General features: G+C 44.6%; 1 protein-coding gene across 1 annotated transcript; it reads left to right on the forward strand.

Annotated features, from left to right (window-relative positions):
• The first annotated feature begins 723 nt into the window (after nucleotides 1-723).
• Nucleotides 724-26,439, forward strand: LOC123586091 (olfactory receptor 10J1-like). The gene is made up of 3 exons (XM_045454957.1): nucleotides 724-1,320; nucleotides 17,966-17,971; nucleotides 25,520-26,439. The coding sequence occupies exons 1-3, from the start codon at nucleotides 816-818 to the stop codon at nucleotides 26,437-26,439; spliced, it is 1,431 nt and encodes a 476-aa protein (XP_045310913.1). The 5' UTR covers nucleotides 724-815.
• Nucleotides 26,440-26,841: the final 402 nt, after the last annotated feature.

Here is a 26,841-nt window from a genome sequence, read left to right on the forward strand (position 1 = left end):
CAAGCAGGGGAGACGGGCAGAGGGAGAAGGGGAGGGAGGGGGGAGCGAAGGGGAGAGGGGGGGAGAGAGAGAGAGAGAGCGAGAGAATGAATGAATATGAGAATCTCAAGCAGGGTCCATGCTCAACGCATCTGGGGCTCAGACTCACGAACCATGAGATCATGACCGAAGCCAAAATCAAGAGTCAGACACTCATCAGAATGAGCCACCCAGGCGCCTATTTTTTCCCTCCTACTCTGTTATTTTTATAACTTCTCAGGATGAGTTCTCATCAATTTTCAGTTTTAAAAAAACAAGCATTTTCAATGATAAACTTTCTTCTCATAATGTTCTGAATGCACAGTGCACGTTCTGCTACATGGTTCTTCCATTACTATTTAATTCTAAATACTTCCTAACTTCCATTTTAAGTTCCTCTTTGAACTATAGATTTCCAAACATTTCCAATTTTTCAAGCTTTTTTGTGTGTCTATCTCATAGTCTCTAACTTAATCACACCGTCCCCTGAGAATGTGGTCAACATTTTAAGAAAATCTAGACCAACTTCATGGGCCATCCACAGGGTCAGGTGTCCTTGCAAAGAATGCTTTCCCTCAAACTTTCAAATACTGTTGCTCAGATTTTTGATCTTTATTTCAGTTCTAGGACTGAGTCTTCCACGTCCCTGGGAAAGGCGGTTGATTCATGAAGTTTCGAACCTGTTTTGAGCTACTGAATCTTTGCTCTTGACAGTGTGCTCACCAGGGGACGTGGTGGTCTTTGGTGCAAAGGGATAGTGTCAACCTTCTCTTTACCCTTCTCATCTGACGTCCTCAATGAAGACAGCCAATCACACAGAGGTGAAGGCGTTTGTTTTCCAAGGTTTCTCCAACTTCCGAGAATATCAACTCATACTGTTTGCCGTGTTTCTAACCCTGTACCTCTTAACTCTGGCCGGCAATGTCATCATCGTGACTATTATCCGTGTTGACCACCACCTCCACACCCCCATGTACTTCTTTCTAAGTGTTCTCTCCACATCAGAGACGTGCTATTCCCTGGTCATCATCCCACGCATGCTTTCCGGCCTCGTGGGTCTGAGCCAGTCCATCTCCCTGGTGGGCTGTGGGACTCAGCTCTTTTTCTTCCTTGGCTTTGCCGTCACCAACTGCCTCCTGCTAGCAGTCATGGGGTTTGATCGCTACGTGGCCATCTGCAACCCACTTCGTTACCCAATCGTCATGAATTGGAGGGCCTGTACCATTCTGGTGTCCTCTGTCTGTGCCTCGGGGTTCTTGCTCTCTCTGGTTCAGGCTGTGGCCATTTTCCGACTGCCTTTCTGTAACTCACTGATTGAGCACTTCTTCTGTGATGTTCGACCCGTGTTGGATTTAGCCTGTGTTACTCCAATCGTTAATGATATCTTGACCTTAACTATAAGCCTCTTGGCCATCACAGCCCCTGCCACTTTCCTCCTCACCTCCTACGTCCTCATCGTCTCCACCATCCTCAAGATTGCCTCAGCTGAGGGCCGGAAGAAAGCCTTTGCCACTTGCTCCTCCCACCTCACGGTGGTCATTATCCACTATGGCTGTGCTTCTATCGCCTACTTCAAGCCCAAGTCAGAGAACACCAAGGATCAGGACCAGTTAATCTCAGTGACCTACACGGTGATAACACCATTGCTGAACCCTGTTGTGTACAGTCTGAGAAACAAAGAAGTCCAGGATGCTCTGAGGAGAGTGGTGGGGAGGAAATCCCTTCCCTAAGATGAAATCTCTACCCAAATAGGCACGCGTATCTTCCGCATGGGAGCTTATAGGTAATGTTACGCGGCCACGGCTTCAAGTGATTGGCGAAATCTCACTCCTCGCGGCCAGGGCCAGAGCAAAAGTGAGGCTGGGGGCCGGCTTCTAATAATTGATTCTTACTTCCTCAACCTCTTTGTTAACATAACAAAAACATAAGTCACTCTGCAGGCCTGTGAAGAGATGCCCATTGGCCCTATTCCAGGAGATAACTACAAGGTCAGAGCATGATCTAGTGTTCATCTCAAAAGCTTCCATTTAAAGTGACCAGTCCACTCCCCTGAAGTATAAACCACTTTAAAATCACACTTGACTGAATCTTCTTTTAACATAAGCTGGATGCTTGAACCAGTGGTTATTAAAATGGAGACTGGGCCAAAAACTAATCGCCTTGTGTTTTAAGAAGATAAGGGAAGCAAAAAGAGAGATATCTTTCAGGAAATGGGTTTGGGATGAGCTAGAAACCTTCTAGAGAGAAGGTTTTCTAGCAACACCCTGCAAGTTTCCTGTAACTCACACGTGGGCCTTCAAGGGAAGGGAAATTGGGGGTGGAGGAGAAGGGAATTTACGCACAGGGGACTCCTAACCACGTGTGAGAGTCGTGAAGCTCTGGCCAGAGAAACAGCGCACATGACTGGGTCTGACCCTTTGCTTCCTCTGGCTGAACACAAGCTACACAAAGAAGTCCTTGTGGGGCTGACAGCAATGCCCCCCCCCCATGGACGGGATGACCAAGGGGCTCAGAAGAAGAGCAGACAGATGGCTCAGGGAGCAGACTGCTCAAAGAATGCTGTGAAATTGAGTAAGAAGAAAGAAAAATGAGAGGCAGATCCAAATGGGAGCTTCCAGTGAGAGGAGAGTAGGAGAAAGCAGAGGGACCAGGGGACGGTCAGGGCAGGGGGCAGGAATTCAGAAAACGTCCTTCAGATTGGGTCTTGAGCCCTTCACAAGCACAGTCACAAAGGCAAGGAAAGAAAGCTCAATGAAAATATGAAAAAAGGGTCAACAAAATATCTTTCTGATATATTAGGTTAAATTATTACTCCTGGAAAGCTAAAAAAAAAAAAAAAAAAGTCAACAGTAAAGGATTTTTGACATGAAACTTCCATAAAAACAAAGCAACTGAGTTCGATGTGTAATAATAGACTATTCACCATTATTCGCTTCAAAAATATATAAAACAATGAAGGTGAACTTCAGACTCAACTTGTGAGACGAAATAGGTGTTGACTAACACGGTGATTAGCAGTTGTAATTGCTGAGCAAGTCAAAGTTACTCTCCTGAGCTATTTGTAAAGAGACACAATAAACACACGAGTACACAGTATTCTCATTGCAAAATATTTTTGAAATGCAGAAATATCAAAATGTGTTAAGTGATTATGAATTTAAACCCAACGCATGCGGGTGCATAAACACCTAACTTTTAGAAGTTCTACGATTCCATCTATTTGGTCATTCTGAGCTCCCAATCGGACGGATAAAAGAAAAGGCCTCGAGTCCTTTCCATGCACACTGGGGCAATTTAGTGAATAAGTCACTTTATGAGTAAACATAATTGAATTCAATTCCTGCTCCCCCCTTTTTCCCCATTCTCCTCGGGGCGAATCAGTCAAGTTCTGCTCAAGGCTTCTAGTCTCCTTACCACAGAGGAGGGAACTATAGTCCACGGTCACTTCTAACTGCTCCGCGTTGGATCCTATGGAGATACATGACCCCCAGTGGCCATCTTTGGTGGCATCCTTTTTTTTTTAAGTTTATTTCTTTAGAGAGATGGGGTGGAGGGAGAGGCAGAGAGAGAAAATCCCAAGCAGGCTCTGTGCTCACCAGAGAGCCTGACATGGGGCTCAGTCTCACAACCATCAGATCATGACCTGAGCCGAAATCAAGATTCAGACGCTCAACCGACTGAGCCACCCAGGTGCCCCAGGTGCCAGCTACTGAGAGGACCCTGGTCTCGTGCTCTTTAACCAATGTGGTCCGTGCACCTCACCTTCCTTATGACTACTCTAGGGCCCCTGGACCTCCCTCAGCCCCTCCTTGAAGGCATCTAGGCACTCAGCTGTGCCCCTGACCCTGTAATGAAGAGGTCGATATTCAGAACCATGATTTGTAAGCTAAAAGAGGCTCTCCTCTCTAGAAAAGTTTGCTGAAGTTAAAAACTGTTTCGGCTTTTAAGACAAATGCTTTAGTTAAGAGTTTTAAAAAAAATCTTTTTGAAATTCAATGGACTTTTTTTTTTTTTCTGGGTTCTTTCAGGTTTACCCTGGGGCGAATGAAACTCCTGTGAAATGAAGAATGGGAAATGCAAAAACAAGGCAGGATTTTTATTCTGTCGCATTTATGTGTTTATTCTGTGTGTCCACAACATTAATTATCATGGATTTTTTTTTCAACGTTTTATTTACCAGAGCTAGTTATTTGCCATTCTTCTTTAGAATTTTTTTTTTTTTTTTTTGGATGTTTTGCTTGGCGTAAGTCTTAGAAGCAATCTGTTCAATTTACAACCCACCCTCCCCCACCCCAAAGGCACACAGCATTCTCCACACGGTTAAACACACACAAGCAAATCACACCCCAGCACTATTTTACGGGAATCCTACCACATTTATAATTTATGGAAAATTGACATCTTAATGATCTTGAGTCTCCGTATTCAAAAACATAGCGTTACTCTCCATTGGCTCAAGCCTCCTTTGGAATCAGGAACTTTAACATTTTTCTCTATTTTTTTCCTAAAACTTCTATAGTACTATGTTTTACATTTAAATGATCTCTTTTTGAGTTAAAGTTTATTTATTTTGAGAGAACTTTAACATTTTTCTCTATTTTTTTCCTAAAACTTCTATAGTTTTATGTTTTACATTTAGATGATCTGTTTTGAGTTAGTTTTAAGTTTATTTTCGGGGGGGGGGGGGAAGGGGCAGAGAGAGAATCTCAAGCAGGCTTTGCACCATCAGCACCGAGGGCTCGATTCCACCAAGTGTGAGATCACCTGAGCTGAAATCAAGAGTCTGCTTCTTAACCAACCGAGCCATCCAGACACCCTGAGTTAGTTTTGTTTCAAGTTTAAGGTTGAGGTCAAAGTTTGATTTTTGCTTGCAGATAACTACTTACTCCAGGCCAATCTTTAAAAGCAATCATCGGGGCGCCTGGGTGGCGCAGTCGGTTAAGCGTCCGACTTCAGCCAGGTCACGATCTCGCGGTCTGTGAGTTCGAGCCCCGCGTCAGGCTCTGGGCTGACGGCTCGGAGCCTGGAGCCTGCTTCCGATTCTGTGTCTCCCTCTCTCTCTGCCCCTCCCCCGTTCATGCTCTGTCTCTCTCTGTCCCAAAAATAAATAAAAACGTTGAAAAAAATTTAAAAAAAAAAAGCAATCATCTGGGGCCCCTGGTGGCTCAGTTGGTGAGGCATCCAACTTTGGCTCAGGTCAGGTCATGATCTCGCGGTCCGTGGGTTCGAGCCCCGCGTTGGGCTCTGTGCTGACAGCTCAGAGCCTGGAGCCTGCTTCAGATTCTGTGTCTACCGCTCTCTCTGACCCTCCCCCCCGCCTCAAGAATAAACATTAAAAAAATAAATAAAGGCAATCAGGCTCCACTGAACTGAATGTTCACATTTGTCAAAAGTCCGTTGAGCATATTTCTGTGGATCAGTTTCTGGGTTTCTTTCTGTTGCAGTCAGTGTCTATGCTTTCCAATACTGTACTGTCCTGGTTAATGCAGCTTTAGAGCAAGTCTCAATATTGAGTCAAGTGAGTCCTCTTATCCTTTGTCAGGAATGTTTTAATTACTCCAAGTCTTATGTATTTCTGTATCAATTTTAGAACAAGCTTGTCTATGTCTATGAAGCACGTCGTTGGGATGTCATAGGAATTGTATCAAATCTATAGATCAAGTTAAAGAGAACTCACATCTTTATGATGTGGAATCTTCCAGTCCATGGACACAGTAGGTCTCTCCATTTATTGAAGTCTTCTTTGATTTCCTTTATCACCATTTTGTAGCTTTCGGCATGCAAATTTTACACACATTCTATACCTGAGCATTTCATTTTCTTAGGAGAAATGGTAAATGATATCGTGCTTTTAATTTTGGTTTCCATACATTCAGTGTTAGCTTACAGAAATGTGTTGATATTGTGTGTTATGACCTTGCTTGAGTCACTAATTTTAGGAGTTTTGGGGGTGGGGTTTGGTAGACTCTCTGGGTCTTTCTGTATAGACGATTAGGTCATCTGTATAAATGAGGACGGTTTTATTTCTTCCTTTCTGATCCGTATGCCTTTTCTTTTTCCTGCCATATTGCACTGACTAGAACTTCCATTACTATGTTAAATAAGAGTGGTGAAGGCAGACATCCTTGCCTTATTCCTAAGGTTGTGGGGGTGAAAGGGGGAAACCGTTCAGTTTTTCACCATTAAGTACAGGTCTTTCAGATATGCTTTTTATCACACTGAGGTAATTTTCCTCTATTCTTGCAAAGAATTCTTGTCATGAGTGCTGGATTTCATCAAGTGTTTCTTGTAGTTGATGTCATTATATGATCATTCTTCTTTCATCTGTTAATATGGTGGATACCATTGTTTGATTTGTGACCATTGATCTAGCTTTGCATTCCTAAAAGAAATCCCACTTGGCCACGGAGGGTAATTCTTTTTATACGTTGTTGTATTCAGTTTCCTCATATTTTGTTAGGGATTTCTGCATCTAAGTTCCTGAGGGATACTTATCAATAGTTTTATCTGTACAGCCTTTACGGGGCGTAACAAGGTAATAGTGGCCTCATAAATTATGAACTCCTAAAGTGAGTTGATCAGTGTTCTATCCCCTTCTGTTTTCTGGAAGAGACTGTTCATATTTGATATTGATTTTTCTTCCCATGTTTGGTAGAATTCTCCAGTGAAACCATCTAGGCCTGGAGATTTCTTAGAAGTTTTTAAACTATGAATTCGATTTCTTTAATGGTTATAAGATGACTCCGATTATCCAATAGTTATAGGATTTTTCAGATTATCTGGCTGAGTTTTGGTAGCTCGGGTTTTTTTTGAGGATCCACTTGATCAAGTTGCTGGATTTAGAAACAAGGTTGCTCACAGTATTTCCATATCATCCTTTTAATAGCTGCAGAATGCGTAGTGATACCCTCATTTCATTCTTGATGTTGGTGACCTGTGCATTCTCAAGTTTTGTCAGTCTTTCTAGGGATTTATCAATTTTGTTGATTTTTCAGAGAACCCATTTTGTTACATGGATTTTCTTCTGCTATTTTCCTATTGTTTTATTTCATTGACTTCTGCTCTTTACCATTTCTTTCTGCTTGCTTTGGGATTATTTTCTCTTCTTTTCTAGTTTCTTGAGGTAGGAACTTTAGATTACCAATCTGAGAAGTTCCTTCCTTTCTAAATTTTTTAAATTTTTTTTTTCAACGTTTATTTATTTTTGGGACAGAGAGAGACAGAGCATGAACGGGGGAGGGGCAGAGAGAGGGAGACACAGAATCGGAAACAGGCTCCAGGCTCCGAGCCATCAGCCCAGAGCCTGACGCGGGGCTCGAACTCACGGACCGTGAGATCGTGACCTGGCTGAAGTCGGACTCTTAACCCAGAGCCTGACGCGGGGCTCGAACTCACGGACCGTGAGATCGTGACCTGGCTGAAGTCGGACTCTTAACCGACTGCGCCACCCAGGCGCCCCAGTTCCTTCCTTTCTAATGTAAGCATTCAGGGCTATAAATCTCCCCAGCAACACTGCTTTAGCCACATTCATGTACGACACACCCTACATTGATTCTCACTCCTTTCTAGGTATTCTTTTATTTCCTTTGAGACGGGGTCTTTGACCCATGGATTTGTTAGAAGCAGGATGCTTAATTTTTATGTTTTTAGAAGTTTTCCTATTGTCCTTCTGTTACTAACTTTTGGTTTGCATCCTGAACATTTTGTTTATTATGTTAGAAGACTCGAGATCCTACTTAAGTCTTTTATTTTAGCAGGCAGTCGCCCATTTTAGGGTTAGCGTGCAGGGCCTGGCCTGCTTTTGTTGCCTGTGGTTCCAGTGATATTTAATTTTCAGAACATTTTCTGTTGTTTGGCTTATTTGGGGCTGTTGAGATGGCCCTCCTGGTGCTGCCTGAGGGTTACCAGGGGTTTCCCCAAGCTGGGCTGCTGGTGTGGAGGGGAGTCTGGGCCTTGGGGACAGAGGCTTCTCTAGGCAAGTGCTTGTTAGGGTCACACGCCCCTCACATGTGGGAATGGAGAGTCTCTTCTAGTACTCCCCATGCCTATACTTGGTCTCTGGAGGATGGAGGGAAGCATCAGCCTCACAAAGTCAAAGAGGCTTCCAGAACTGGGTTTCTTGGTGGATCAGTAGCCCTAATGTCTTGGGTCAGGGAGGGGAGCTACAGGCCCTGCAGGGAGAGAACACACTTTCCCTGGCTACTTATTAGTGGGTGGTGGTGCTAGGCTCGCCAACTGTTGTGGGAGGGACTCCTCTTTGACCCAGGATAGGAAAAGAGCCAGGTCGACGGGCAGGAAACACAGGGGCCAAGGTGACCTTATGTTGGGATGGGGAAGGTTAAGATTTCCTGCCACTGTGCTGTTTCTGTAGGCCTGAGGTCCAAAACACGTCTGGCTTCCTCTCACCGTCTCTCAGAGTTCTCCTTTGGTTGCCTCTTGGGTTATTTCCAGGGGCTATAGTTGTACTTAAGAAGAGAAATGAATCTATACCATTTTATCTGTACCAGAAATTTGTTTTTCTATAAATTTTGCACATTTCTGTTTATTCTTTGACATTTCTTATAATTTTGCAATTGGAAATAGCTTTTCTTCCATTATATTATTAATTGGCTTTTATTCCCGTGTAGCTAGGAAAATGATAAACCTGAACCCAGAGTCCTTGTGGAATAATTTTAATGTATGTAATAATTTTTCAGTGAATTCTCTTGGGTGATTTTACAAGTATTCTATTATATTACCTGGGAAATACAATCCTACCTCTTCCTTTCCAGTTTTTATACCTTTTCACTCTTTCTCTTGATGTAATATTGTTGGTCAGTACACAATAATGGAGTTAAACAATAATGGTTACGGTGACCATTTTGTCTCTCTTTTTTTTAAAATTTTAATGTTTATTTATTATTGACAAACAGAGAGAGACAAAGCATGAGCATGGGAGGGGCAGAGAGAAGAAGAGACACAGAGTCTAAAGCAGGCTCCAGGCTCTGAGCCATCAGCACAGAGCCCGATGCGGGGCTCAAACCCACAGACCGCGAGATCACGACCTGAGCCGAAGTTGGATGCTTAACGGACTGAGCCATCCAGGCGCCCCACTGTCTTGTTTTATTTAATGGGAGTGTTTCTCATTTTTATGTTACAGAATTATTCATCTATCCTATTTAATTGGCTATTTTAAATGAAGAATGGTTGTTACATTCTATTGGATATCCTTTCCAGCATCTAGAGAAAGAGGCATATAATTTTCCTCTTTTTATTTATATGGTTTATGGTTTATTAAATTTATTAATAGATTGAAACATCCAGAATGCTTGTATTACTGGTATTATAATAGGGAACATACTGAATACTTACCATGTGTCAGGTACTTTCCTAAGGATGTTTGCTAATTAACTAATTTCATTCTCAAAATAACCTTGGGACGTAGACACCATTATTACCCCCACTTTATAGGTACGAATGTTATATAAACTTTGGTGAAAAGGAAACCGAGGCGCCTAGAGGTTAAACAACAGGGCAAAGATTACATAGTCCATAAGTGATGAAGCACGTTTTTGAATCCCAAGAGTTTTGGATCCAGTGGTTTTCCTACTGATCACATGCAATATGGCTGTGACGCATTGCCACGGGATACTATTATCTTAATCTAGTACTGGTTGCTCTTTATTCACGTTAGTGAAATCCGTATTTTCTGTCTACTTGCATGCGTACAGCAGGCAGCCCCAAGATGGGCTGCTTTGTCACATAGGCTATGTTGAGCAATCAAAACCCAGCAGCTTCAGGAGAAGCTCTTTACCCCCCCCCCCCCTCAATTGTATGCCAGTACCAGAAAGAGCACTATTAACAGAGATTCCTGCTACCTAAGAAACTTCTGGGCATAACAGGGCACCTTTGTTTTCCAAACACCTGCTCTCACCTTCCCACTAACCATCTTCTTCCCCTTTGTATCCTCAGACCCTGCCCTTCTCCTGAGCTCACATTGTTGCCTGTCTTCGAAATTCCGGGACAGTGTGGCTTCTCCACACATTTGTCATTAAATTGGGTTTTCTCCTGTTAACCTGTCTCATCAATCTGATTCTTAGTCCAGCTAGAAGAACCTTCAAGGGTAGAATAAATTCGTCTTCCCCAACACGTGTGTGTGTGTGTGTGTGTGTGTGTGTGTGTGTGTGTGTGTGGGTGTGTATCCGTCCAGTGTCTGTGTGATAATCAAATCGGGCTTTGTTTTCAATGCTATGCCCATCATAAAACAATTTGAAGGGCTCCCTCTTTTTCTAGCCTTCCCACCTTTTTAAAAGACTGGTGTGGTTATTTATTCCTTAAAGTTTTGGTAGAATTATCCTCTGACTTCACACCACATGATTTTATAGCCTAGCGTTTATCTGGAGCTGGGACTCTTGTTGTGAAGGGAAAGGTTTTTGACCACTCCCTCTACAACGTTTTCTAAAGAAAAGGTCGCTTTAGGTTAGTGCTTGTTGCGTTATGCTGATAGCTATGAAAAATAAGGGGAAATCCCAAATTTATAATTCCAGCTGTGGTCTTTCCCGGATCCAAGCTTGTATAACTGGCTGCCTACTTTCGCCACTTCCATTTAGAGGTGTAGGATTATTCCAGATAAAACACATCCAAAATTAGTATCCATTCCCCAAACTAGCCAATGATACCTTCTCTACCCAGTTGCTTGATCCAAAACCCAGTGAGCCTATCTTGAATCCTATCTTTTCCTTCCTCCTCCTCCCCAGAATGGCATCTGTCAGCACATTTTTATGCAAAAGAAGAAAAAGACAAGATCCTGCTAGCACCGCAGGGTGTTAAACCAAACGAGGTTGTAAGGAGAAAATATTCACAAGGACACACAATCTCCCAACTCTCTTTAACCCGTAGCTTTGGCTGTGCACAAGTGGGCTGCATGTACCACGGGAATGACACACTTATAAAAAAGGGGAAACAGGGACTATCTAAGTGATTATCCAACAGCAGGAGCTCCCAGGGGGAAACAGCCCTGTTACAAAGAAGGGCAGCATCGAGAACTTGGCAGCTGGCGTCGGCCTCTCCTTCCACTGAAATTTCTTAGACTGCTGTGTCAGCTCTTTGCCAAACTACTAAAAGGAGAGAGAAAATGAGCCTTTGGGGCCATCTAGACTGGGATCTCCTGACGAGCTTTGTCAGCCCTATCTACAAAACACAACGCGAATTTATCCGTTTCCTCCATCTCCACCGAAACTACTCTGATCCAGAAAGAGTCTCTCACGATGCACTCTCCTTGTTTATTCTTGTGCTTTTCCATTCCATTCTCTACCAAATAGCAAAGTGATCTTCTAAAAATGAAAATCCGATGACACCCTTCCCCTCATTAAACTATCCAACAGATCCCCATTGCACCCGGAATAAAATCCACCCTCCTCCTGATGGCCTATAAAGCTCTGCCTGTCCTTGCCGCCCGTGCTTTAAGAAGGGCGTCATCTCTTCTTGCGAACCCCCCGCTACTCCAACATCTATCAACACGGCAGGTTTATTCCCTCTGAGGACCTTTACACCTACCATTCCTTCAGTCTAGAGTGCAGGTTCTCCACGTTCTCGTTTGTTCTTTCTCCATCAGTCAGGCCTCCAGCGAAACGAGCTCATGTGCTCCTTCCCTGACCACTTCATTTATCATCAAGCACACCAGTGACATTCTCCAGGAGCTCTTTTATGGTCCTTCTAGCACTCATCGCTAGCTATCTGACACAAAATAAGAAGGTTGGCTCTAAGGGCGGGAAAACTATACACCAGGCAAAATACTAAATAGAAGAGAGCGGAAAGCACAAATGAAAACAAACAGGCTGTAAACACAGCTCCTGCTGTCGGAGAGCGTATACTTCAAGAGGATCGTAGCTGACTTCAAAAGTGTGTAGGTGATCTGTATCATTTTGGTATGTAGTAAGTGTCTAAAGATAAAGCGAAAAAGGACAAAAGAAATGAAATGAAGGCATGAGCCAACCGTAGGAGGACCTGGGGGAAGAGCACTCCAGGCTGAGATCAGAGCCAAGGGTCCGAGGAGGGTTAGCTGTGGCATTAACAAATAGGCCAGCACAGCTGGAGACAATGAGCAGGATGACGGGGGAGAGTCAAACTGTGGTCTCACAAGCTATGGCAGGGACTCTGAATGGGATGGATAGTCACTGCAGGAACATCTAAGCAAGCGATGACTTGATGTGGTTTATGTATTAAAATCTTTATTCTGGGGGCACCTGGGTGGCTCCGTCAGGCGAGCGTCCATCTTCGGCTCAGGTCATGATCCTGCAGTCCGTGAGTTCGAGCCCCGCGTCGGGCTCTGTGCTGATGGCTCACAGTCTGGAGCCTGCTTCCGGTTCTGCGTCTCCCTCTCTCACTGCCACTGCCCAACTCATGCTCTCTCTCTCTCTCAAAAATAAATAAAAGTTGAAAAAAAAATCTTTATTCTGGCTGCGTGGAAAATCAACTCCCAGAGCCAGAGGGGAAACAAGGAGAAACCAGTCAGGACCTTGTTGCTGGGCCCATGTTCCAGGTGATGGCGGCTTGGAACAAGGTGTGCCTTTGCATGAGGAGTTGGCCGGTTCAGCCGGGGGCACATTCTATTCAAGAGGCCAAGTGGACATCCAAGCAGGGATAATGGACTGACTGTTGAACATACAACTTCACATCCTGAAAAGCAGTATGGAGTAGAGATTTAATTCGGAAAGTGTTTAAACTTTCCAAGGATAGGTGAGGATAAACATAAGAGGTGAGGATAAACACAAGAGTGGTCTGGGGCTGAATCTTGAGGTGAGCTAACACCAAGAGACTGAGGAGAAGAGGAAAGAGAAGGAACAGTGGGGGAACAAAAACAAAGTGAAAAGTACCAACATTCAGGGCATGTCCTGGAAACTGCATGAAAACCGGTTTCCAAGAAAGAGAAGTCACATATTTGGGTCAAATGCTGCCAATATGCCCAGTAGGGTGAGTTACAATTAATTGACCATTAGACTTGGCAAAATGGGGTGATTAGTCCCACTGAAAAAAAAAAAAATCTGTATTGGTAGTATATAATGGTGAAAAAGCCAATTTAGTGGGAATTAGAGGATAGAGAAACTGAAGACAATGCAATTCCTTCCAAGAGTTTTGGTAAGAAGGGGAGCACATAAATGGGCCTGTAGCTGGAAAAGGATGTGGGATCAAAGAAGGTTGTGTCTGTTTTCATTCTTTTAGCGCAACGAGAATTAGAACACAGAAGTCTGTAAATGAAAGTGAGCTACTACAAACCTGATGAATCAAAGGAGACAGGGGAGAACCGCGGAGCCAAGGTCCTGAGTGAAGATGAGGGGCTGTGACACGGGCACCCAGCCAGGGGGGTGTGCAGTGCTCCCCAGGGGGAGGGTGTGCTCGGCTCCGAATCAGAGCACAGGCACACACAGCGGCCGAACGTGGTGGTGGGAATATATACCAGGCCTCACTGTCAGTGTGGAGCCTGATACGGGCTCGATCCTACACACTGTGAGATTATGGCCCGAGCTAAAATCCAGAGTCAGATGCCTGACTAAGCCACCCAGGCGCCCCCATTCATTTATTTTAAATTCTAGTTGACATACAGTGTAGCATTGGTTTCGGGAGTAGAATTCAGTTTATCCCTTACACACAACACACAGTGCTCGTCCCAACAAGGGCCCTCCTTAATGTCCATCATCCATCTAGCCCATCCCCCGTCTGCCTCCCTCCATCAAATCATCTGCAGAAAACAAGGATAAGGAAGAACCTCCAGAAGTTGGAGGACCGGAGATCGTGTGCATGGTAGGTGGGAAATATAGCACGTTGCTCACCAACATCAATACCCCGCTTACTGTGAAATGTCATGAAATTTCAGTAAGAGCAGTAAAGGGGTTCGGGTCACCAATTCTGATATGTGTGTGGGGGGGGTGGTTTCCCCACACCCCTGAGCCATTTTCCAACACCAGCTGAGTGTCCTCCGATTCAACTCAATTCTGACTCCACCACCTGGAGTCAGCATCAGATCCCACAGGTAGAAGGGTTCAGTCCTACCAGATGAACCCCTCCTTCCTTCAGATGCCAATCGCAAGCCCAGGTTGTCACCTGACCACCTATAAATCAGAGGTTCCCGTGACCCCTTCCTTGGGTTCTGTTAATTGGCTAGAGTCGCTCTCAAAACTCAGAAAACCGGTTTATTGACAAGACTACAAATCTAGTACAAAGGATGTTAAAGAATACCAGTCATCAGTCAGATGAAGAGAGGCATAGGTCAAGGTCCTGAGCAAAGGAGTTTCTGTCCTCGTGAATTTGGGGCCCCGCACAGGGACACATGGATATATTCTCATTCCCTAACCTGGAAACACTCTGAACCCCGTTCTTCTGAGTTTTTATGGAGGTTTCATTACACAGGCACAATTGATTAACGCATTGACCATTGGTGACTGATACAATCTCCAGGAACTCTCCCCTCCTGCGAGGTCATGGGGATTGAACGTTCCGAGTGTCTAACCACACGGCTGGTTCCCCTGGTCTTGTTTCCGGCCACCTAGCCCCTATCCTCAGGTATTTTCCAAAACTCGCCTCGTTAACATAAACCCAGCTATGGTTGAAAGGGGCTCGTTATGATTACTGAGACAGTCATCTCACCCTTTGGCTCTGATGCCCAAGGACAAGAGACCAGGTATTACTTTAATGTTGCAAAAGATGTCTCCGTGGCTCTAACTGCTCAAGGACTTTGGACGATTTGGGGAGCTGTGAGCCAGGAAGCCTGGAGGAAGACCAAATACGTATGAGAAAGGAACTTGGGTGATCTCAGTGACCAAATATGTTCGTTCAAATCAAAGTATTGCAACCAGTTACCAGCGTCACCAGCGAGACCCCAAAACCTGACTTTTGCCACCCACCTGCACGTGCCCACCAACCTTCGTCCCACATTTCCCTTAAGCTCTTCTCTCCAGCTCATCTGTTGACTCAGGCAAAAGACTGGCTGGGGATCGCATCTGGGGGTGGTGGAAATCCAAACTACCCCTCAAGCAGTGACGACTGCCCTCGTGAGGAGCCGCCCCAGACCAGTTTGAGCTCAACAGCCAACTCAAACTTGCGCAGATGGACCGCGCAGGGACACGTGGAGAGAGCTTTACCTCATTTTAATGCTAAAATCTCCACCCAAGGAGGAACACACGCCTCATTAACAAACAGGCGTGTTTTCCTTAGGTGCATTCACGACCTTATGCACGCCTCTACATACAGGGACAAGGCTCCCCTTTCTAAATGTTCATCCTAATCCTACATAAAAGGACCCCATTCACCCTCGCTTGGGGCGGAGGCGTGGTTTTGCAAGTTATTCCCTGAGATGGCCTTATTTGTTGCAAATAAAGTTCCTTTTGTGTGACACCTCCACCGGGTGTGGTTTCTATGTGTGACTTACCAGGGAGCAAACGCATGCTAATTGCGTGACGATAGTAACATATTTTTCACCAGTGAAGTTCAGCTGCCCAGGTGCTCTCCACAAGCAACATTTGATTCAACCAAAGCTGGTATTATGCCAGGTAAAACAGGGGCAAGTGAATTAAAGGTAAATGCAAAGCAACAAGGAAAATGACAGTCTGTGGAATCTTAACCGGGGAGGGAGGAAAGAAAGAAGAGCCAGGGCAGTCTCAGGGCAGGAGCCCCTGAGAACGAAACAAACACCCACAGATATAGAGTGTAGGACTTTATAAACTGAGAAATTTTTGGATTAGGGTGTCAGGGAGAATGAGCTGGAAAGATAAGTGATAAAAACAATAGCTCTTTAGAAGATATAATGGAAGTAGCCCACTTCTAAATGAAACAAAACACAGCAAATACACGGGAATAGGAAATGGGCATTTTCCATATGGAGAAGATTTTTAAACCTCTGTGAAACACCTAAAAGCATTTCCTTTTAAATCCCACTTTGGATAGAGAGCCTCCGTGTTGTAAAAACTAAGGATATTTCTTCTCCTTAAATTTCTATGAATACAAATAAGAAATCAAGAAAAGCACCATTAATTGTTAAATGTGCGAATAACTAGAAAAACTCCAAAGAAGAAGAATGGTGGGGGTTGGGATCAGCATATAGTAGCATCACAGAGTAACGATGCAAGATGTTTTTCTTATTTAATAGATGACATAGGGGCAGAAGGTTTTCCCTCTTCTAAGTACTTTGGTTGGCCTAATAATTGATATAAAATTGATATGAAACAGGTTAATGGGAGGGAAAAAAAGTTTAACAACATACATACCTTCTGTATGCATCGGAGAAACACCGAGGAAAACTAAGTACTCCCCCCAAATAAATGAAGCCATCATCTCAAATACCTTTTTCAGCCAAAGACAGAAGAATATGTGGGGGAGGATGGGGGGGGGAGGATAGAGGGAGGTGACCATGAAAAGCACAGCCAATAAGGCTAAGGTTGTGATGCAGATCTGATGAGACTTTAAACAGATTGAGTCATTCCCCTCTTCCTGGTACAGTGAGGGAGACACCCTTACAAATGGACTTTTCCCTTATAAATGCAAATGTCTTTTACAAAAGGGCAAATTCTACTCAGTTTCCACCTACGTGTGCTGTTAAAAATAACCAGTTTTAAATAATCCCTTGGGGTGCCTGAGTGGTTCAGTTGCTTAAGCATAGACCTCAGGTCATGATCTCAAAACTCTGGGTTCGAGCCTCGCGTAGGGCTCTGTGCTGATGGCTCGGAGCCCGGAGCCTGCTTCAGGTTCTGTGTCTGCCTCTGTCTCTGTCCCTCCCCCGCTCACTTTCTGTCTCTCTCTCAAAAATAAATAAACATTTAAAAAAAATTTTTTAATAATCCCCATGCCAGAGAGACATTTTGGGATGGCAAATTTTGCTCCCCCTTTAATGGTGTTGAGACAATGCCTAGTTATTGGGAATAATAAAAGGTATATCTGATTTAAGAAATATTTCTAAATTTGTTTCTTAAAACCAATTAAATTCCAGACGAATCAAATACTGAAACATAAAAAGTATAAATGAAAATAGGGATACTTAAAAAAAACAATCTCGTAGTCAGGGAGGCCCTGATCCACACATAAATATAATACTAATAAAATTTCAAACCCGTAAGCTCAGTAAAAATGATAAATGGAAGAAAACTATCTACAACGTGTATGATAGAAGGCATATTTCCCTATTATAGAACTCATTATAAGAAAATGACAATACGATACAAGAAACTGAGCAAGATACGTCAATGGACGTTCACAGCCAAGGAAGTACGCATGACTAACGGGCATATGAAAAGATACTCAGCCTCATTCATAATTAGAGAAATAAAAATTCAAAGAAAAAAAAATAAAACAGCATTTTTACCTATCATCTTGCCAAACGCTGAAGAAAAATTGGTCAATGCCCACAGTTGATGGAAATGTGGGTAAGAAAGCATTCTCAGTTATGCCAAATGTATACAAATGTCCTACCTTGGCTTCAGTTTAGCAATAGTTATTAAGTTCTTAAATGCACATATCGCTGACCAAGGAATCTTACTTTCAGGAGGGTAGCCTGTAGATATGCTCCCAGAAGTGCACAATTATATATGAAGAGTGATTCTCTAGAATATGCCTAAAAACCCACAAACAGCTGAACTATCCATTGATATAGGATAGGTTAAATAAATTACGCTCTGTTCTTATTCTACAATTCGCAGTTGTTCAAATGAATGCGATAAATCTTCATATACTGATTTGTAAAAGCATCTCAAATGTATTGTTATACGAAAAAGCAAGTTTATAACAGTACACAGAATACAGTCCATTTGTATTAGAAAAGCACACGCTCAGATAAATGGATAGAACATTTCTAAATTCCATTTAGTAGGTTTGGTTTTTGACGTGGCACAGGTTAGCAATTCAGAGACAACTTTCTATGTATATTAGACGAGCAAATGTGCAAATATATTGAGAACATGAACCAGGTTTCTTATTGCTGTAGACAGGAGTTATAAATATGGAAAGGGGCAACATCAGAATATACTCTGAGACAGTTTGAATTGCAGACACCGTCGTGAAATCATCGATTTTAAGATGTAGATGTTAATCCGCAGACACCAACACACATCCCACTTTCTGGTTGTTTTTCCCCACTGAGAGTCTAAGACTAATTACAAGCAATGACAATATCCAGATCTCGGTTTCTAATACGATCCGCCACCAAAGGGTATCAGAGCTCCCTGCAGAAATGGATGGTTCGAGGGCCAGCGCCGGGGAAGTATGAGAGAAGTACGAGAGGGCTGGTGTGTAAAAAAGTTACGAATGGATAATGGAGACATGTCAGAGGAACAGGGGAGCCAGATGACAGCAGCTCCCACTGACCAATTCGGTGACGATGTAAACATCAAAATAACATTATAGTATCTAACATTACCAAATAGAATCTACACGATCTAAATCTAGTTGTATGTAAATAGATCCCTTCCTTACGTAGAATGCCAATCTACAGCAAGGATGATGGAGTTAGAAACGCAACAATGGATCCTAAAACTGGAGAGCGAGAATTTGATGAGAGACAAGGTATTCATCTCAATAGATCACCCTTCGAGAAAGAGAAAATACTGACTTTACGACAGAGAACTCTGGTGGAGACCGCCTTGAACGAGAGATTACAGGTCACGCCACTAATATCGGGACAAACTGACAACATGTGACTCCCAGTACGATGCACGGAGAACAACACAGCATCACTTTTTTTAATGAATATAATTTATTGCCAAATTGGCATCCATACAATACCCGGTACGCATCCCAACAAGTGCCCTCCTCCATGCCCATCACCCACTTTCCCCTGTCTCCCCCCACCCCATCAACCTTCCCCCCATCAACCCTCAGTTTGTTCTCAGTATCCAAGAGTCTCTTATGGTTTGCCTTCCTCCCTCTCTGTTTGTAACTATTTTTTCCCCCTTCCTTTCCCCCATGGTCTTCCGTTAAGTTTCTCAAGTTCCACATACGAGTGAAAACATATGATATCTGTCTCTGAGTTATTTCATTCAGCAGAATACCCTCCAGTTCCATCCAAGTTGCTGCAAATGGCATGATTTCATTCTTCCTCATTATACAGCGTCACTTTTGGGATATTCTTGTGGAAAACTCATCATCTGAATATAATCATGAAGATTAAACCAGAAGATAAAGAAAAAAGAGAAAGAATTCCAAAAGAACTGGAGGTGAATGTGAGGGAAAAACTAGAATTTCTACCCCTTCTCGGGTAAACCCAAACTAAGAGACATTTTGCAAAACACTTGGCCTGTAGTTTTCAAAAGTGTCAAGTCTGAGAAACACAAAGGAAACCAAGGTGCTGTTTCAGATAAAAGGCATTAAAGGAAGAGGCGGACAAAAAGCAACGGGTAATCTTGGATGGGACCCTAGGCTGCAAAGACGCTTAGCTGTAAAGGACATTATCGAGACAACCAGCATAACTTACAATGAGTTGCGGATTAGGTAACGCTGTTACCGTATTTGATGTCATATATGCGCATGTCTCTCTCTCTGGACATATACACCGACTCTCAGTAACTACACAGTGGTTATACAAGGGAATGCTCCCTGTCTTGCAGAGGACACACGAAAATATTTAAAATGCTGTGAGACAATGGCTTCAACATACTCTCAAGCGATTTGGAAGAAAATTATAGAAGCAGAGGAGGAAGGAAAAAATTGATGAAGTGGGGCGAAACAGAAATAATTGGGTATCCGGATACAAGATGTTTAACAGTTTTTGTTCTTACAACTTTTCTGTCCGTTTGAAATTGCGAAAAAGGGTTTTATTTTTTTTTATTTTTATTTTTTTATATATGAAATTTATTGTCAAATTGGTTTCCATACAACACCCAGTGCTCATCCAAAAAGGTGCCCTCCTCAATACCCATCACCCACCCTCCCCTCCTTCCCTCCCCCCATCAACCCTCAGTTTGTTCTCCGTTTTTAAGAGTCTCTTATGCTTTGGCTCTCTCTCCCTCTCTAACCTCTTTTTTTTTCCCTTCCCCTCCTCAATGGGTTTCTGTTAAGTTTCTCAGGATCCACATAAGAGTGAAAACATATGGTATCTGTCTTTCTCTGTATGGCTTATTTCACGTAGCATCACACTCTCCAGTTCCATCCACGTTGCTACAAAAGGCCATATTTCATTCTTTCTCATTGCCACGTAGTACTCCATTGTGTATATAAACCACAATTTCTTTATCCATTCATCAGTTGATGGACATTTAGGCTCTTTCCATAATTTGGCTATTGTTGAGAGTGCTGCTGTAAACATTGGGGTACAAGTGCCCCTATGCATCAGCACTCCTGTATCTGAAAAAAGGTTTTCAAACACATGACAAAATTATTTTCTTTACGGAGATCTGTGCGGGAAAGGGTTAGCTCGGGAGGCCTTGGGTTGCTCAAACCCTGGAATTCCCAAGAAAGGCTCATCTTGAGCACTGGCTGGTGGCCAGCTCCTGGGAAAGGAGTTCCGAGCCCCTGAATTACTCGGTTTGATAAGCGTTTTATATGTCGAGGCCTTGCGTTAAATCCGTCTGATGAGATAACTTATGTTAACAATGTGCTTTATGCTGAACCCCTGCTCTTGGTAACACAGGTGTTGTGTGACCACGTGACTGACCCCTAACAAAAACCCTTGACACCAAGATTCAGGTGAGATTCCTGGGATGATGTCACTTCACACTTATCATCATGCACTGGTGGTGGGAAATTCACACATGTCTGTGGGACTCGGTCAGGAGAGGACACTTCACAAGCTGAAGCCGATTCTCTCCGGGACTTTGCTCCGGTCCCTTCCCCCACTGTTGATTCACATGCACACCTTCCCACTGCAATAAACCATAACCATGACTACAACAGCTTTTCGGCATGCATCCGGTAAGTCCTTCCAATGGAATCATCTAGCTCCATGGTGGTCTTGAAGATGTCCGACAAAAGGTTAAAGACATTTAAATATATGGAGAGATAGCCTATATCAATTCACCCCTTATATTTGAATTCAATGCAGTTCCAAACCCGACCTAAAATGGAAAAGTAACTGTGCAACCACTTAAAAATAAAGAGGCGTTGATCTCTCTGATAACTAAGATTTATTTTATTTTTCATTTTTTTTTAACGTTTATGTATTTTTGAGACGGAGAGAGACACAGCACGAATGGGGGAGGGTCAGAGAGAGAGGAAGACACAGAATCTGAAACAGGCTCCAGGCTCTGAGCTGTCAGCACAGAGCCCGATGCAGGGCTCGAACTCACAGACCACGAGATCATGACCTGAGCCGAAGTCGGACACGTAACCGACTGAGCCACCCAGGCGCCCCTAAGATTTATTTTAAAGTTATCACTGCTAAGACAGTGTAATCTTGGTACAGGGAGTCAAACTGACCAGCGGAGCTGGAGAGAGAGTCCCTGAACTAACCCACACGTACATACGATTGTGAAATATGGCAGAGAGAATCGTGGGCCAGTGGAGAAAGGAGGCTTTTCAAACAAAGGTGCTAGGGTAATTGGTTACCCATTTAAAAAAAGAAATCTCAGAAAATTATAGACAGAAGATCATTTTTATAAAGCTCAGAAATAGATACAACACATTGCTTAAACCCATATATATGCAATAAAGGTATGAAATAAACGAAAATAAACACAAAATTAGAAAGGAGTCATGGCTGGGGGAAGGGGGTCAAGAGAAATGCGTGAGAACAGCCTAGGGTTGAGTGACGAGTTCCCAGATGTGATGCCCCACAATTTGCGTGCTTCAAACAGAGCGTTAAGTATAAAGTGTATTCAAAGTGATAAATATATAGGGGCACCTGCGTGGCTTAGTCAGTCGAGTGTCCAACTTCGGCTCAGGTCATGATCCCACGGCTCGTGGGTTTAAGCCCCGCGTCGGGCTCTGTGCTGACATCTCGGAGCCTGCAGCCTGCTTCCGATTCTGTGTCTCCCTCTCTCTCTGTCCCTCCCCTGCTCACGCTTGCGCTCTCTCTCTCAAGAATAAATAAACATTAAAAAAGATTAAAAAAAAAGATATGAATATAAGCCCTTCATTTTTGCTGATTGTAGAAAACTCCACTTGGAAGAGTGCCGTCAGGATCTGGCCAGGGACCGATAAGGGAACCTCTGTTAGATTAATTAAACACAGAGGCCACGGCTGGCTGGCTGGACCACCGTGGCGCCTCCAGAAACGAACCCAAATCTGAGCCTGTAAACGCCTCACAGTTACAAAATCAAAATACTAAGGATAACCAATCACAAAGGGCCAAGTAGGCTTTAAGCTGCAGCCACTCAATGCTCCCTGTGTTTCCATCTCTTCTCTAGAAAAGTCTCCCCGGGTTCCTGCTGGTTGGGCACTCCTAACCACTTCCCATTTGTCATTGCCAGACTTGATTTTTGCTCAAATAAGCTTCATGTTTTCAATACGTCGCGGTTTATCTTTTAACAATATAAAAGAGAAAAATAGAATACGACACTCTCGGGAGAAAAAGTACATGGAATTGGGGCAGGGAAAGCGGCGAGGAGCTGGGCTCAGGAGGCCCAGCGTGTCTCACTGTCTGCCTGGGTCCCTGAGGCTGAAATCCCGGCTCACGTTTGTTTGGATGCTTGCAGTGGGTCTCCTGGTCTTCTAGAAAGGTCCGTTGAGCTTTACTCTCCCACTTCTGAACCTCACAGGACAACAAATATAGTCATATTTGACTGTTTTGGTTCCAGAAAAGGAAAAAAGAAAAGCAACAACAACAACAAAAAAAAACCCCAGCTTCTAATACCGAGCAGGGCTCTTGACTACAGGGAGAACTGTGCAGTTTCCTGGAATCCAAGCAGCGGCTCTTAGCTCGAGCTCACTGGGGCTTTGTAACCATGGTTTTTCAAGGCCCAACCGTATAAAAATAGAATATTTATTTAAAAAATGAAGCCTGACAAATAAGCCACTGCTGTCTCTACTCACAAAGTGCCGCAGCACAGGCCCAGGTGATGTGGGAAATGAGCCCCACACATAACGAGGTCCCCGGCCGCTGGCTGTTGGCTTCCTTCCAGCCCCAGTGTGGCTTTCACGGGTGCCCAGGGGAGGGCACCCAGAAACCTCAAGAGATGGTCCTCAGAGAGCCTTTCTTGGTTAAAAGCTCCTCCTCCAGCTGGAGGGAATATCTAGTATCCAAGAAGCCCCTGTGACCTTCCTTCCCCTGCCTTCCCCTGACCGGCCCTAGTGCAGGTGGAAGGGCCATGCTGTCTTTGCTTCATGACCTTGACTTGTGAATACTTGTGACCAATGGGCCACATCTCTGACCTCTACTTTCATTTTTCTGTTGAGCCACAGGTTTGCAGGAAGAAAAGTAAGTGAGATTTCAAAAAAGACTTCCACGGTTTACAAAGGGCCATGATTGTCGTTAAAGGGTTAAATTAAACTAAAAAGGGTCCTGGTGTCTACGAATATCTGTCACGTTCAAAGATGCCTTGCTAACCCTAAGGAATCCTGGCTTCCCAGGATTAAAGCGTACCTTGGCCAATAAAGAACGGAGGCTGCCACTTATCAGCTGTGATTCCTTGGCTACGTTCTATTAACAAATCATAATCCAGAGACGCTGTTGACAAAGCTTCGTGGAGCAGGTTTAAGTTTCTTACCACGGTGCACACATCAATGCCAAACCACCTCCCTTGTCAAGAAATGGTCTGTGAGGGGCACCTGGGTGGCTCAGTCGGTGGAGTGTCCAAATTCGGCTCATGAGCTCACAGTTTGTGGGTTCGAGCCCCACGTCGGGCTCTGTGCTGACAGCTCGGAGCCTGGAGCCTGCTTCGGATTCTGTGTCTCCCTCTCTCTCGCTCACTCTCTGCCCCTCCCCTGCTGTGCTCGGTCTCTCTCTCTCAAAAATATATAAACGTTAAAAAAAAATTTTTTTTAAGAAATGGTCTGTGAAACTGCACTGTTTTTTTGCAACCTCATGCCATTTTCTTTCGTAACATGCTTGCTCTAAGGGGTTCAAGGTGTAACTGTGTCAATCTCTTATATCTTTTTGCAGATTTTCTTTATTAAAAATGGTGTGTTTCTGAGAAGTCGGCTAATGTTAAAAGTACTCGAAAAGCGTACCTTTGTTTTTTTACCCGACAGTAAACCATTTTGCGATGTGGGTGATTCGCTTTACTTCTGGCAAAAATGTACTTTTTAGGCAACTCCATCGTTTCTATTATCGAATTTATTTTTTTTTTTATAGCCACTTGGTTACATAATTATATGTTGGTTGGTAATCGGGTAGAGCCTGTTGGACGAGCTGCACCACGGTGTATTTTCCAATCAAATGTTAGTAGTGTCATGCTTTCTTCTAGGCTTATAATCTCAGTGTTAAAATTTAGCCCAGTGCTGTAGCTGTTTGCTGATGTCACGGGCACAGACAGCCGGGAAAAGGAGACGGTGTAAAAACATTTACTCCTCTTCTCTGAAGAAAACCTCACTGTGGTTTTCCTCACTCCAGCATTCTGCTTCCTCCCAGGCAATGTATCTGGTGGGGCAGGACCGGTAATGACTCTGCCAGCAGATATTACGCCCCCATCGCAGTGGCCACACGGCTCCCTATTCTCAGAGACCATATAATCTCGCCCTGGTGGGGCAGGTCTGCTTTGCAGTTTTGGGTAGCGGGAGGGACATTGGAGACAGGATCAGAAGCCATGGGCTCAGGCTGATAGGTGTCCCCGGGCAATTCCCGAAAGAGTTTCTGTATCTGAAGACAGCCGGTATTCCTTGTTCTCCCCGTTCCACCGGATGGGAATGAAATGAAAGGATGTAAATGTCTTTGGTAATCACAAATCCACCGTAAGGTGCTTTCAAGACAAAAGAGCCAGTAAACAGCTCTGTGCTACCTACCTGTGGAAGGAAGCGGAAGCCAGAGGGGGAGGTGGGGTGGAGAAGAAAGGAAAGGGTTTCATAGGTGTCATGGGCTTTGGGTAGCTTTGAAAAATGAGTAGTGCCTCGGGAAGAGGCCCGGAGGGCAAAGGTTGAGGGGGACGGGACCCGCAGAGCTGCGGCGTGGGGAGGGGACCACGGTGGCAGGTGATCCAGCCAAACCCTAGCAGCTCTGCTGGTGGCCGCAGACCCTGGAGCTTGGCAGGACACCCACTGAGCCAGGATGTATTCGATAATTGTCTGAATTCTAACAGAAACGCTTACACTGTTAAGTATCATGCTCATCTGAACAATTCTGTAACATCACCATCGCTACACTCGGATCAAGATGATGGGACTGGTCTAAGAGATGCTGATTCCTTACCCGAGACAAGTGGGCACGTGTTAGAAGTAGGATATCTTTCCAGCAGTAAACTCGAAAAGCCACCTTCCTTCTCTTAGTGAGAAAATGACGTTCTTCCACTCTCTGTCCCCCCAAGGAATACACATGAACGTGCATATCAATAAGCAAAGCCCGAGGCAGATTAACCACAAGAACTTGCCCAGCCTAGCTGACAGAAGTCACGCGTTTAGGTCCCTTACATGGTTTTTTCTTTCTTAGATCCCACATACGATTTGGTGAAGACAGAGAATCACACTTGGGTGAGTGAGTTCACTTTCCAGGGCTTCTCCAGCTTCCGCGAGCACCAGCTCGGCCTGTTTGTCGTGTTCCTTGCACTGTATGTCGTGACCCTGGCCGGCAACGTCGTCATCGTGACCATCATTAGCGTGGATCGTCACCTCCACACGCCCATGTACTTCTTCCTGAGCATGCTGTCCGCTTCAGAGACCGTATATACACTCGTCATTATACCCAAAATGCTCTGTAACCTTGTAGGCCTGAGTCAGCCCATCTCCTTGGCTGGCTGTGCCACCCAGATGTTCTTCTTCATCACCTTGGCCATCAACAACTGCTTCCTGCTCACGGCGATGGGGTACGACCGCTACGTGGCCATCTGCAACCCCCTGAGATACTCCGTCATCATGAACAAGAGAGGGTGTGTCCAGCTGGTGGGGGGCGCCTGCGGCATTGGGCTGATCGTAGCGACGACGCAAGTGACATCTGTGTTCAGGCTGCCTTTCTGTGCTACGAAGGTGGCCCACTTCTTCTGTGACATCCGACCTGTAATGAAGCTCTCCTGCGTCGACACCTCGGTCAACGAGACCCTGACCGTGATCATCAGCGTGCTAGTGATCCTGGTCCCCATGGGCCTGGTCTTCATCTCCTACGTCCTCATCGTCTCCACCATCCTCAAGATCCCCTCCGCCCGGGGCCGGAAGAAGGCCTTTGCCACCTGCGCCTCTCACCTCACGGTGGTCGTCGTCCACTACGGCTGTGCCTCCGTCGCCTACCTCAAGCCCAAGTCGGAGAACACCAGGGATCAGGACCAGCTGATCTCGGTGACCTACACCGTCATCACCCCCCTGCTGAACCCGGTGGTGTATACCCTGAGGAACAAGGAGGTCAAGGATGCTCTGCTCCGGGCCGCTGGCAGGAAGCTTTCCTGACAAGATGGGCCTACTTCAATGGAGGATCTTATAAGACTTGCTAGAGAGGGAAAGCAGAGAAGGGCCCACAGTCCCTAGAGTTAAAATTCTAGAACTTACTACAGCAGTGGGTGGGCCAGAGAGAACAAAGGCATTCCAGATTCAGCTACTGGAGAAAGGGACACATTTCCCTGGAGCGTGGACATGGACCGCATGGGACGTCAACACGGAAGGAACTTCTGGGGAGTGGATGTGCCATGTGGGAAGAATGAGATCAGGACAGAAGGAGTGATTAACCTGGGGAGGCTACTCCGGGACAGGGCTAACGTTTTAAATGTAATCTGTAATGTCCTTGTTTTGGACGTGGGGTTTCCCCTTCACCCACCTAGAGCTACACACATTTAAACCCAAGCTGAAGGAAAT

This window comes from Leopardus geoffroyi, chromosome C3 (assembly GCF_018350155.1).
Source record: "Leopardus geoffroyi isolate Oge1 chromosome C3, O.geoffroyi_Oge1_pat1.0, whole genome shotgun sequence".
Taxonomy (NCBI): Eukaryota; Metazoa; Chordata; class Mammalia; order Carnivora; family Felidae; genus Leopardus; species Leopardus geoffroyi.